Below are 14990 nucleotides of genomic sequence, written 5' to 3'. Positions count from 1 at the left end.
CAGACCAGAAATCTTCAACTTAACTACCCTTAAGGAGTTTGCTCATCAATGCAGGCCAAGATAATGCTGTTCAGACCAGTAGAGCCTCCTATTTATCTACCATCCCCATCTGCTTAAAAAAGTGTTTCATTCCATTCTTTTATGATCTCCTACAAGGAAGTGACTTCTATTTTTCTCTAAGATAGGTATAAAGAAATATAGAGAAATATAACATTTTTCTGACTTTATAGCTTCAAATGAGTTGCCTGTGTGTATGTGTGCTGCTGTAGATCTAACCCAGGGCCTTGCACATGCTATGCCAGCATTTTATGACTGAGCTACATCCCCAACCTCAACTAAGCCTTATCAAAGAACTCTGGCCTACCGGCTAGAGAGAGATGGCTTTGGCTGAGCGAGTAAGGCACTTGCCCACAAAGCCAAAGGACACAGGTTTGATTCCCCAGGACCCACATAAGCCAAATGCACAAGGTGATACATGCATCTGGAGTTTATTGGCAGTGGCTAAAGGACTTGGCACGCCTATTCTCTATCTATCTATCTATCTGCCTCAATAAATAACAGATTTTTTAAATTTTATTTATTTATTTACTTGAGAAGTAGAGACAGACAAAGGGGGACAGATAATGCCACTGAAAACAAACTTCAAGCACATGCACCACTCTGTGCATCTGGCTATATGTGGGTTCTGGGAAATTAAACCCATCATGCTTTGCAAGCCAGCACCTATAACTACTGAGCCATTTCTCCAGGCAGGTCTCACAGATTTCTAGTATTTCCCAAATTTCAAAGCATGAAGGACTGAAGTACAGCCCAATGCTAGAGCATTGGCCTAGCATGCTGGAGGCCACAAGTTTAATCCCCTGCAAAATAAAAATAAAGGTATGGTGAACGGATCTATGTTCCAGTAAGTCTTAGGTACCAAATGAAACTGTCTAACTGAAAACCCTTAAGAGTCAGGTGTGGTGGTGCATACCTTTAACCCCAGAACTCCAGGTCAGCCTGGGCTAGAGCAAGCAAGGCCATACCTTGAAAAGGAAAGGAAAAACAAAAACCAAAAAAATAAAGAAAATGCTTAGGCAGCGCTGGGCAGGTAAGAAAAGGTCTATTCTCTGCCCAAAAGGAACCAAATATGTATGCAACTGTAATACCCATACTTGACTATTACCTATAATGGCTTAAATATTTTCAGTCACAAAGCATGGACTTGAGAGTTTTGGTCTGGAGCAGTGGTCACTAAACCCAGTGATGCCAGCATGATGTTGAAAAAGTCAACCACTGGGCCTTACCCCAGTGGTGGGTAGCACTCAGCCATCTGTAGTTAATGCTTCAGGTGATTCCAGTACTTAAAATCTGGCAACCATTGGCCAAGTTCAGGAATATCCTTTAGCGGTTTCTCTGCTATTACCTCACTGATCCTCCAGCACTATGGCCCTCCATTAGTCCCTCCCCTCCCACCCTTTATCCAATGAATCAAATTCACAAAAATAACCTACACAAAGGATCTTCAAAAAGAACATAAAACTTTATTAAGAAGATCTTTTACTGTCATCAGATATAGCCAACAGTAAACAAACAGGGCAAGTTCATCTTAGTGCTACTGCCACCTTGCACAGACTGGATGGCTGTAATCACAGTTGGCAACAAATGGTCAGTATAAATAAATCTATTAACACAACATTCCCTAAACATTCCTTTTCTCCATAGAGAACTGAGCTTACACTCATACAAGATTGATACACTGCAGCAACTGTGAAACAAGACTGCATCTTTAAGCTATTTCTTAATAGCAAAAAAAAAGAAAGAAAGAAAAAAGAAACAATTTAGAATTTAGTAGCTGTAAGTGATTTCATATGATTTTAATTTTTAGAGTGGGAAATTCAGGAAGGACCTTCTATCTTTCCCAATTAGTTTACTGTTGAGTTTTTCTGTAGGAGTTCTAAGAACCAGTTCATTCACTAACTATACTGTAAAGATGTGTTGCTCATGGACAGTGACAACTGACAGTGAGCATTCTGTTGCTTGCAAATCAAAATCATGGGGATCACCCCAGCTTTTGTTGATTCTCAAGGAGTGCTTGTAAGAAAACCCTGGTTCAGAATACATGTGAAAGAGTTTCCCCAACAGCTATACATGGAATGGTTTTCCTCAGATGACAGCCGATTTTCTCAAGATGCCCAGTTCCTGTGTCTTTACTTACTGTATTGAAGGCAGGAGCGTCAGGGAATCTGCTCAAATTGTCACTCCAGACAGCTCTCTGCACTGTTTGTGGAGAAAAGAGTAATGGTGTCCATTCAAAGCACGGCACCCTCACTGCAAATAAGGTGACAAGGTTCTCTCGCTTGAGGGAACAGGCCAGTGGCATTAAGATGCATGATTTGTCTGAGGTCCACAGAGGAGAAAATGCTCATGATTTAGAATTTGGTATTTAGTACCCCAACCTAAACCCATTTCTTGAGAAAATGTATTTCCTTTTGAAAAGACAATTTACTGCTAAGGCCTACACCACTAACTATTGTAAGACTGGATATGTGACTTGTAGACAGATTTAGTTTGTGTTCAGCTAGTGAGATGCAGGACTATCTGACCCAGAAGTCTGTGGAGGGTTGGTCAAAGGTGGACTCAGGTTCTTGGGTACCATCACTCACAAATCTCATCAAGCTCTTTACAAAAATAAATATATCTTATAAATATTCAGAGCAGATGCCAGCATTAAAATGGGTATCCAAGTCAGAAGTCTGCCTTAAATGGTGAAAATATTTCAGCAAATTTTCCCAGGAGCACATGGTTTATAAATTAGTTACAAATGGAAAGTGTGTGTGTGTGTGTGTGTGTGTGTGTGTGTGTGTGTATGTGTGTATTGGATGGATAAACCACCATGTTAGCAGATCATAAATAAGGTCATGATACTGAAAATAAGTTAACATACATGGCTTTGCTTTCGCACTAACAAGACTAACTTACTTGCACCCTTTCTTAACAGGTCTAACCAGGTTTTGTAATTGTGCATTGATCACTGCCCTCCTTGGCTGAATCTTTTCTTCTAGTCCCTATACCAAGGGACAGAGACATACAGCACAGGCAGACACCCAATATGTGAGTAACTGTTACACATCATGCTTCAAAATGCTACTACAAATGCTGGATATGCATTCAGTAACTTACCAACCACATTATAAACTAAGCACAGGTTCCCTGGTAAGTAAGCATCAGTGGTAGTGTACACAGGGAGCCTAACTACTGGAATTTCTGGGAGAAAATGTGTCCTAACTCCCCAAATACTCTAAAACACACACCAGAATATAACAGATGTGCATGGGGTGACTCCTTACATGGATCTCTGTTTAGGGAAGAGGTCAAGCTGTTAAAAGCACAGTTTCCCAAACTACTGGCCCTTAAAAATAAATTATTTGCCTTCTCCACATTTAAATTCATTTCACCTACAATTGCTAATACTGAACAAAAAAGTTAAGGGTGAAGCTAGAGTAGTGAGGCATAATTGGCATTTAGTATTTAAAAGGAGTTCTATTAAGTACCTAATTCGATGCGATTACAATGAGAAATGTCAGAGATGTAAAGTAATGAATGAGAAAAATGCTTATCCTGTCATCATTGAATACAAATCCACAGCTTAACAATGTGATTGAAAAGGAAAGCTGGAGAGCATGCAGCTGCTCTAACACATAGGGTTAGAAATAAAAGTACATTTGTTCTGTATTTACATCTGTAAACATACAAATAAAAGGGTTACCAGATCTACCCTGTAGTATAGGATTGCCTAATTCCCAAATATTCAAGAACCTTCAAGAGATAGCTAAATGTTCCAGGCTGCTTTATTGAAAATTAATATATATTAACTTCTTGAGCTATTAAAGCTAACAGTACTATTGATGATGAATAATAAAAGTGGCTCTTTTATTAAAGGTTCAGTCATGTTAAGAGATGAATGACCCAGAAGACAGAGGTCAGCTCTAGAATCAAAGGTGTTCTCTCTTGGCAGAACAACAAATCTACAGCTTTTTTCCATATGGTTCTATCAATGGAGTCCCTTTTGAACAGTCTTTTTAGTCTGTCCTGGCAATCAGAAATAGGACTACTACAGTGCTACTGAGGAAAAGTTCTCTAAGCTTTGATCTGACCTTCCATGTGGTGTTCATGTTAGTGTTAAATTACTGACCTCCAATGAATAAAAATTAAAGCCATGAGAAGGCACAGCGCCAGTATTTGGGTTGAGAAAAGGGGCAAAGAATGTTCTAACACTTAACCCTGTCCATAATCAAGTCCTAACTTTACTAAAGTCTCAACCAGTTCCTGATTAGTTCTTCCCATTTAGGAATTAGACAGCATACAGTGATTAGATACTAAAGAAAGTAAAGAAAAACAATTGAAATATATGAAGGAACAGAAACATGGAATTTGTCACAAGGCCCTCAATCAAAAAAAAAAAAAATTTACAAAAAGATCTGTTGAAAATAATCACTATTTGTAAGTTCATTAATTCACAGAGATCATTACCTTGTTTAAACTGTCAGGTTAACTCACTAATAAAATAGTAAATGAACAATTTTAAACAATTTTATAAATTACTTGTCATTTCTTGTGTTAGTACCATTCTCTCAACACTATATAAAAATAATGCTACAGGACTATCCACCTAACCTGTCTCCATCTCTCGCAAAGTCCTGGACTTGGGAAAGAGAGTGGCTGTCAATCTTCGCTGTAGATGTCCCCAGCAAAGGGCAGGTGCATGTGACTGCCAGTGACATTAGGCAGTCGAGACAGATCTGGCAGGCTCTGGATCCGAGACCTGAGTTCTTTGCGCACCATGGAAACTCTGGCTAGCTTGCGCTTGTATTCCTGTAACAAAAAAAAAAAAAAAAAAAAAAAAAAAAACCCACATTAGCACTGGGTATCTAGCTAATATGCTGCACAAAATGTGCTCTATTTTCAGTTAATGCCTAATAAAAAATTATGAAATTGGTCAGGACCATCTAAAGGGGGTAATAAAGTAGGTGCATATAATCAAAGTACATCCTGTCTACTATGAAAATATAATAAAATCTACCTTTGCATAATTAATATGTGCTAATAAAAAGAGGAGTTTGGCCAGGCATGTGGCACATGCCTTCAATCCCAGCACTTTGAGGTAGGAGGATTACCATGAGTTCAAAACCAGCCTGAGGCTACAGAGTGAGTTTCAGGTCAGCCTGGGCTAGAGTGAGACCCAGCCTGGGAAAAAAACAAAAACAAACAAACAAAAACCAGGAGTTTGGAGGCCTGGGAAGGTGGATCAGCTGTTAAAGGCACTTGTCTGCAAAATCTGCTGGTCCAAGTTCAATTTTCAAGCCACCCTGATATATGGTGCAAGCATATGGTGTTCATTTGCAGTGGAGTGGTTTAAGGTGTTGAGTTTGATTCCCCAGTATCCACATAAAGCCAGATGTGATGCACAAAGTGGTATAGGCAAGAGGCCCTGGCACACCCATATTCACTCACTCGCTCACTCACTCTTGTGTGTGCAAATAAATACGAAATATTTAAATATAACTAGGTAAAGAGTATTGTTATGAAAAAGCATAATCTTTAACTGCCGTTTCATACCTAAAGAAATAAGGCTAGCATATTAATATCCTCTACCTCTGTATAAAGTTTTCAAGTAATCTGAAACATCAGATTTCACAAAACTAAACTGAAATTTTGCAGTGTTTCCTCTTGTGAATATGGCACCAACCATAGTAGCATTATCAGTACCTGAGTCTGTTTGGAATATTCCATTATGTGCCAAGAATGGCCCTGTAGTTCTGGAATGGAGGGATGGCTTAGCAGTTAAGGCATTTTCCTGCAAAGCCAAAGGACCCTGGTTCGATTCCCCAGGACCCACATAAGCCAGATGCACAAGAGGGCAAACACATCTGGAGATCATTTGCAGTGGCTGGGGGCCCTGGTGCGCTCATTCTCTCCCTCTCTCTTTCCCTCCTGATCCCTCCCTCCTCCTCTGTCAAATACAATATAGAGTTAAAAAAAAAAAAAGAATGACTTTGCAGTTCTAATCAAACTGCTTCTACCTCCCAAGTGCTTGAAATACAATCAAATCCAGTTACTTGGGAAGCTGAGGCAGAAGGTTCTCTTCAGCCCAGGGGTTTGCGGCCAGCTGCGGCAATAAAGTGAGTTCCTATGTCAATGGGGATAAATGGTGTTTTATTTTATTTTCTTTTTAGAGAAAGAGAGAGAGAACTGGTAGGCCAGGACCTCAACCACTGAAATCAACTTCAGATGCATGCACCACCTAGTGCCCATTTGCAACCTTGTACTTGCCTCACCTTTGTGCACCTGGTTTAGATGGGATCTGGAGAGTCAAACATTGGTCCTTAGGCTTCACAGACAAGCACCTTAACCTCTAAGCCATCTCTCCTGCCCTCTTTCAATTTCTAATTCAAATGATAGGCACAATTAAGACTTTAGCCAAAAACAGTAACAATAAAAACCACCAGGGTTGTAAACCAGCACTCAGGAGGTTCCTCACCACCTCACCTCAACTACACAGCAAGTTCAAGACCAGCATGGGCTACATGTTCAAAAAACAAAACAAACAAAAGCTGTCACTTATTTAATGATCATTATATGCCAGGCATTAAAACATGAAGCCGGCTGGGCATGCTGGCACATGCCTTTAATCCCATCACGTGGGAGGCAGAGGTAGGAGGATTGCCCTGAGTTCGAGGCCACCCTGAGACTCCATAGTGAATTCTAGGTCAGCCTGGGCTAGAGTGAGACCCTACCTCGAAAAACCAAAAAACAAACAAACAAAAAAAAAAACAAACAAACAAGCCATGTAATCATTAATCCTTTCAGCCAGGTGTGGTAGTACACACCTTGAATCCCAGCACTCAGGAGGCAGGTGTAAGAAGGTTGCTGTGAATTTGAGGCCATCCTTAGACTACACAGTGATTTCCACATCAGCCTGAGCTAGAGCAAAACCCTACCTTGAAAAACAAACAGACAAAACAGTGGTAGTTGAATGTATTATTACTGTCATAGCCTAAGAAGAAAAGAGTTAAACAACTGAACAATCTGTAGAAAACACTGGCTGAGCCTGATAACTGATTATCATCCAGACCAGTGTCCTGTGAGTTTATGTGGCCCCATTGGTGCTCAAGAGAAGACGCAGGAGCCCACAGCCTGGTTCCTTACTCAACAGTGCTCACACTGTGTACGTGATACTGTCTGGTGTATCAACACAACACTACCCAGGTACTTTCCTCTTTCAAAGCACTGTGACCACATACTAACTATCCCTTCACTCTGTGACTGTTGAGATGGCTGGCTAACATATGGCAGAGGCATTCATATTAAGTGCTGGAGTTCTACCACTGAAGAAAACAGAAGTGGTCTCCTATCTACAGAGAACATTTGAGGGAGGGAGGGATACAAAACACATTATTGCAGACAGAAACAAAATGAAGGAAATAAAACAGGAACAGCGGGGGGGGGGGGAAGGGGACAATATTGGCAAGTGGCCAAGGACACAAGTCAATCAAAAAGCAAGCTCAAGGGACTTAAATATCCTAAGTTCCAGAACCCCTGGTCTACATGGACCTAGTGTGAGGAGCCCCACTAACCTGCTTCCCAGTGAAACATCGAAACTAATTTTAAAAAAGGCACAACCACCATTGAAAGCGTCTCACACTGGTCCTGTTTTTTACAAGGGAAGGAACATTTGCCTAAGGAAACTTATACAAGCTCAGAGAGAATGGCAGACTGGGGCTGGGGACATGGGTCAGCTGGAAGACTGATAGTTTAGCATGCATAAAGCTCTGAGCTTGACTCCCAACAGTGCACAAACCCAGGCATAGTGGTTCACACCTGCATGCCAACACTTAGGAAGGAAAGGCAGGAGGCTTAAATTCAAGGTCATCCTTAGCTACATAGGAAGTATCAGGCCAGCCTGGGCTACATGAAACCCTGACTCAAATAAAAAAGCAGTTGCAAGACTGGTACCTGAACCCATCCCATTTGCTCCTCTGTTGCCCCACTTCTCCATCAGCTATGCTACTAAGAATGAGCAGCATCTCACAACTCCCCTTTGGAAGGCCTGGCTCTCAAAGGTAAAAATGATAGTGTTTTTCACCTTGTCCCTGGCTGCCTGGTGTTGAACTGAACTCCCAACTGGAGAGTTGAGAGCTGTGGGACATCCTGTCCAGCCTCTACTTCTGAAGTATTTTTTTAGGTAGGGTCTCATTTTAGCCCAGTCTGGCCTCATACCTATGCCTCCTGAGTGTTGTGATTAAAGGCATGTGCCACCATACATGGCCTCCCTTCCCTTTTTCTATCTACTTGCAAATAAATAAATACATACATTTTTTAAATATCGAAGTGAGCCAGGCGTGGTGGCACATGCCTTTAATCTCAGCACTTGGGAGGCAGAGTTAGGAGGATCACCATGAGTTCAAGGCAACTCTGGGCTAGAGGGAAACCCTTCCTCAACCCTTCTTCCCCCCACCCCCCCCCCACCAAAAAAAAGAAAGTACAGCCGGGCGTGGTGGCGCATGCCTTTAATCCCAGCACTTGGGAGGCAGAGGTAGGAGGATCTCCGAGAGTTCGAGGCCACCCTGAGACTACATAGTGAATTCCAGGTCAGCCTGAGCCAGAGTGAGACCCTACCTCGAAAAACCAAAAAAAAAAAAAAAAAGAAAGAAAGAAAGAAAGAAAGTACAGAAAGGGTATCTTCAGATGGAACGTGAGGGACCCCATGGAGCAAGTGTGAATGTGTTTCTCTCCTCAATCCATGTTGCTGCTTTAACCCCTAATGAAACTGTATTTGAAAATGAGACCTTTAAAAAGTAGTTAAGAAACCATGAAAGGTGCTTGCTTGCAAAGACTGCAAGCACAATACCCACATAGAGCCAGATACACGTTCAGGCATCTGGTGTTCATCTGCTGCAGCAAGAGGCCTCCAGTGGGCTCATATTCTTTCTGCTCTCTCCTTGCTTATAAAAAAGTAAATATTTATTAAAATTTTAATTTATTTATTTAGGTTTTACTTATTTATTTGCGAGCAACAGACAGAGAAAGAGGCAGAGAGAGAGACAGACAGAATGGGCACACTAGGGACTCCAGCCATTGCAAACGAACTCCAGATACGGGTACCCCTTTGTTCATCTGGCTAACGTGGGTCCTGGGGAATTGAGCCTCAAACCTGGGTCCTTAGGCTTCACAGGCAAGTGCTTAACCACCAAGCAATCTCTATAGCCCATAAATATTTTTTTAAAAGGCAATTAAGAATAAATAAAACCTCTGGGCTTGGTGGTGCATGCCTTTAATCCCAGCACTCGGGAGGCAGAGGTAGGAGGACTGCCATGAGTTCGAGGCAACCCTGAGACTCCATAGTGAATTCCAGGTCAGCCTGGGCTAGAGTAAGACCCTACCTAGAAAACCCCCACCATAAAAAAATGATGTTGATACTAATTGTTATAGTTGTACTGTAAAGCCAAAACTATTCTAGGAGAAAAAGCATATTTTTTAAAAATTGAAAGTTGAGCTGGGCGTGGTGGCGCACACCTTTAATCCCAGCACTTGGGAGGCAAAGGTAGGAGGATTACCATGAGTTGGAAGCCACCCTGAGACAACATAGCAAATTGCAGGTCAGCCTGAGCTAGAGCGAGACTCTACCTCAAAAAACCAAACCAAAAAAAAAAAAGAAAAGAAAAGAAAGTTGAGGAAGGTGTGATCATGCACATCTGCAATCTCAGCACTTGGGAAGCAGAGGCAGGAGAATTGCTGCAAGTTTGAGGCCAGCCTGGTTTCAGTACTGAGTTCTAGGTCAGGGATACATAAATGAGACCCTATCTCTAAAGTCTAATAGAGCGGGATAGATGGTTCAGCAGTTAAGACACTTGCCCGTAAACCTATCAACCCAAGTTCAACTCCCCAGTACTCATATAAACCCAGATGCACAAAGTGGTACATCCATCTGGAGTTCATGTGCAGTAGTTGGAAGCCATTGCATGCCCATTCTGTCTCACTTTCTCTCAACCATGCTTGGAGTCTCATGCCTTTAATCCCAACACTCAGGAGGCTGACATAGGATATCACTGTGAGTTCGACGCCAGCCTGTGACTGTAGAGTGAATTCCAGATCAGCCTGGGCTACAGTGAAACTCTACCTCAAAAAAACAAACAAAGAAAGTCTAATAAAAGAAGGAGGGCCTGCCAGAGCATGGTGGTGAATGCACTGGGGGGGCAGAGGTAGGAGGATCACCATGAGTTCAAGGCCACATTGAGACTCCATAGTGAATTACACAATTCCAGGTCAACCTGAGCTAGAGTGAGACCCTACCTCAACAAGAAAAAAGAAAAGAAGAAGAAGGAGGGCCTGGAAAGATGGCTCGACAGCTAAAGGTTCTTTTTGTTTTGTTTTGTTTTTTCGAGGCAGGGTCTCACTCTCGTCCAGGCTGACCTGTAATTAACTCTGTAGTCTCAGGGTGGCCTTGAACTCATGGCGATCCTCCTACCTCTGCCTCCTCTACCTCTGCCTCCCGAGTGCTGGGATTAAAGGCGTGCGCCACCACTCCCGGCTCAAAGGTTCTTTCTTGAAAAGCCTAATACTTTGGGATCAATTCTCCAGTGTCCATACAGGGCCAGATGCACAAAGTGGTGCATGGGTCTGATATTCATTTGCAGTAGCAGGAGACCCTGGCATGTCCATACCTATTCTCTCTCAAATAAAAAATATATATTTTTATAAAATGAAGGAGGCATATATGATACCTTATGTTTATAAGCCCAGAACTCAGGAGGCTGAGTCAGGAGGATCACCATGAGATAAGACAGATGCATAAAGTAGTGGGTAGATGCATCTAGAGGATGTTTACAATGCAAGGGGTCCTAGCCCACTCATGCATGTGCTCGAGCTCTCTCTTTATCAAAATGAAAATATAAGTTGAAAAAGGTAACATCACAGCAGATTTCAGAGAAATTAAAAAAATTATAGGGACATACTATAAAAGCATATACTACACAAAGTATGAAAATATGAAAGACATGGATGATTTCCTTGATTTACATGACCTACCTAAATTAAATCAAGATGAGAGTAATCACTTACATAGACCTGTAACAAGCATGGAGATCTGAACAGTTATCAAAAATCTCCCAACTAGAAAAAGCCAAGGCCCAGATGGACTCACTGCTGAATTTTACCAGACCTTCAAGGAAGAGCTAACACCATTGCTTCTTAAGCTTTCCCAGGAAATAGAAAAAGAAGGAATTCTACCAAATTCCTTCTATGAAGCCAGCATCACCTAGATACCAAAACCAGGCAAAGTTAGAACAAAAAAAAAAAAAGAAAATTACAGACCAATCTCCCTCATGAACATAGATGCAAAAATTCTCAACAAAATATTGGCAAACAAAATACAAGAATATATCAGAAAGATCATTCACCCTAACCAAGTAGGCTTTATCCCAGAGATGCAGGGATGGTTCAATATATGCAAATCTATATATGTAATACATTATATAAATGGGTTGAAGGACAAAAATCACATGATCATTTCATTAGATGCAGAGAAAGCATTTGACAAAATCTAACATCCCTTCATGATAAAAGTCCTACAGAGACTGGGAAAAGAAGGAACATATCTCAATAGAATAAAAGCTATTTATGACAAGCCTACAGCCAACATATTACTAAATGGAGAAAAACTGAAAGCTTTTCCACTAAAATCAGGAACAAGACAAGGGTGTCCACTCTCCCCACTTTTATTTAATATAGTTTTGGAAGTCTTAGCCACAGCAATAAGGCAAGAGTCACACATAAAAGTGATACAAATTCGAAAGGAAGAAATCAAGTTATCATTATTTGCAGAAGACATGATTCTATACATAAAGGACCCTAAAGACTCTACTAGCAAACTCTTAGAGCTGATCAAAACCTACAGCCATGTAGCAGGATACAAAATATACACAGAAATCAGTAGCCTTCATATATGCTAACAACAAGCACACAGAGGATGAAATCAGAGAATCACTCCCATTCACAATTGCATCAAAAAAAAAATAAAGTACCTTGGAATAAACCTAACCAAGGAAGTAAAGAATCTCTACAATGAGAAATTTAAAACTCTCAAGCAAGAAATTGCAGAAGACACTAGAAAGTGGAGAAACATCCCTTGTTCCTGGATTGGAAGAATCAAATTATGAAAATGGCAATCTTACCAAAAGCAATCTACACATTTAATGCAATCCCTATCAAAATTCCAAAGACATTCTACATGGAAATAGGAAAAAACAATCCAAAAATTCATTTGGAATCACAAAAAACCTCCAAATATCTAAAATAATACTGAGCAACAAAAATAAGGTGGGAGGCATCACCATACATGATTTTAACCTATCCTACAGAGCCACAGTAACAAAAACAGTGTGGTACTGGCACAAAAACAGACGTGTGGATTAATGGAACAGAATAGAGGACCCAGATGTAAGTCCAGGTAGCTATAGCCACCTGATATTCAATAAAAATGCCAAAAATACCCATTGGAGAAGAGACAGCCTCTTCAGCAAATGGTGTTGCAAAAAGTGGATATATATCTGTAGAAGGATGAAAATAGATTCTTCTCTCTCTCCATGCACAAGAATTAAGTCCAGATGTATTAAAGATCTTAACATCAGATCTGAAACTCTGAAACTGCTAGAGGAAAAAGTAGGGGAAACGTTCAACATGTTGGTCTTGGCAAAGACTTTCTGAATACAACCCCAATTGCTCAGGCAATAAAACCACAGATTAATCACTGGGACCTCATGAAATTACAAAGATTTGGCACTGCAAAGGACACAGTGAAAAAAGCAAAGAGGCAACCTACAGAATGGGAAAAAATCTTCACCAGCTGTACATCTGATAGAGGATTAGTATCTAGGATATACAAAGAACTCAAAAGGTTAAATAAGGAATCAAACAAGCCAATCAAAAAATGGGCTATGGAACTAAATAGAACATTCTCAAAGGAAGAAATACAAATGGCATACAAGCATCTAAAAAAATGTTCTACGTCACTAGTCATCAGGGAAATGCAGATTAAAACTACATTGAGATTCCATCTCACTCCTGTCAGATTGGCCACCATCATGAAAACAAATGATCATAAATGTTGGCGGGGATGTGGAAAAAGAGGAACCCTTCTGCACTACTGGTGGCAACGCAATCTGGTCCAGCCATTGTGGAAATCAGTGTGGAGGTTCCTAAAACAACTAAAGATTGATCTACCATATGACCCAGCTATAGAACTCCTAGGCATATATCTGAAGGACTCATCTCATTTCCTTAGAAGTACGTGCTCAACCATGTTTATTGCTGCTCAATTTATAATAGCTGGGAAATGGAACCAGCCTAGATGTCCCTCAACTGATGAGTGGATAATGAAGATGTGGCACATTTATACAATGGAGTTCTACTCAGCGGTAAAGAAAAATGAAGTTACGAAATTTGCAGAAAAATGGATGGATCTGGAAAAGATTATACCAAGTGAGGTAACCCAGGCCCAGAAAGCCAAGCGCCACATGTTCTCTCTTATATGTGGATCCTAGCTACAGATGACTGGGCTTCTGCGTGAAAAGGAAAATACTTAGTAGCAGAGGCCAGTAAGTTAAAAAGGAGATATAAAAGGAAGAGAAAGGAAGGGAGGAGGGTACTTAATAGGTTGATATTGTATATATGTAAGTACAATGATTGAGATCGGGAGGTAATATGATGGAGAATGGAATTTCAAAGGGGAAAGTGCATTGGGGAGGGTATTACCATGGGATATTTTTATAATCATGGAAAATTTTAATAAAAATTGTGAAAAGATAAAAAATAAAATAAATTTTTTTAAAAAAGGAAAAAAATATATAGGGTCCAGCAGTTAAAAGTGGTTGCTTGCAAACAACTCAGGTTTAGTTTCCCAGTACCCACATAAAGCAAGATGCACAAAGTGGCACATGCATTTGAAGTTTGTTTGCAGGGCACTATACCCTTGTGTGACCATTCTGTCTCTCTCTGCTTGCAAATAAAATATTTTTTTTACAAAATTGTAGAACTAAAAAATGATGAATTGACCATATGTAAATCATTTCTAATATAAACAAACAAAGCCTTATTTAAAAATAAATAAGGGGGCCGAAGAGATGGCTTAGCACTTACAGCACTTGCCTGCAAAGACTAAGGACCCAGATTCAATTCCCCAGTTCCCAGTACTCACATAAGGCAGATGCACAAGATGGCCCATGCATCTGGAGATCGTTTGCAGTGTTTGGAGGCCCTGGCATACACATTCTCTTTATCTGCCTCTTCCTCTCTTTCAAATAGATAAATAATAAACGAATAAATAAATAAATAAAATATTTAAAAATCAGGGGCTGGAGAGATGGCTCAGCAGTAAAAGCCTGCAAAACCTGACAACCAGGTTTGATTCTCCAGTATCCACATAAAGCCAGATGCACAAAGTAGCACATGCATTTGGAGTCCCTTTGTAGCAGCTAGAGACCCGTCCATTCTATCTACTACTTCTCTCTCTAAATAAATAAACTGGGCGTGGTGGCACACGTCTTTAATCCCAGAGTTTGGAAGGCAGAGATAGGAGGATAGCCCTCAGTTCAAGGCCAGCCTGAAACTACATAGTGAATCCATGTCAGCCAGGGATAGAGAGACCCTATCTCAAAAAAGAAATTATATATACTTTTTTATGAGAGGGGAATAATTTTTTTTGTTTTGTTTTTTGAGGTCTCACTGTAGCCCAGGCTGACCTGGGATTCACTACGTAGTCTCAGGCTGGCCTCGAACTCACAGCAATCCTCCTACCTCTGTGTGCCTCCACTCCTGGCTTTTTTTTTTTAAGAGCAGAAACAGCCAGGCATGGTGGTGCATACCTTTAACACCAGCACTTGGGAGGCAGGGGTAGGAGGATCACTGTGAATGTGAAGCCACCCTGAGACTACAGAGTGAATTCCAGGTGAGAC

The 14990-nt window shown here is 40.8% G+C and overlaps 1 protein-coding gene across 1 annotated transcript in view; it reads right to left on the bottom strand.

The window, feature by feature from the left end:
- Positions 1-1503: 1503 nt before the first annotated feature.
- Rprd1a (regulation of nuclear pre-mRNA domain containing 1A) overlaps positions 1504-14990 on the bottom strand; it is an 80113-nt gene continuing 66626 nt past the window's right edge. The window contains exon 7 of the mRNA XM_004666778.2: positions 1504-4854. Within this exon, the coding sequence (XP_004666835.1) occupies positions 4705-4854 (150 nt within the window). The 3' untranslated portion in view covers positions 1504-4704. The remainder of the gene's footprint in view (positions 4855-14990) is intronic.

Source organism: Jaculus jaculus, chromosome 15, assembly GCF_020740685.1.
Source record: "Jaculus jaculus isolate mJacJac1 chromosome 15, mJacJac1.mat.Y.cur, whole genome shotgun sequence".
Classification (NCBI taxonomy): Eukaryota; Metazoa; Chordata; class Mammalia; order Rodentia; family Dipodidae; genus Jaculus; species Jaculus jaculus.
The sequence above is the reverse complement of the archived record's forward strand: the minus strand, read 5'-3'. Positions and strand labels throughout refer to the sequence as shown.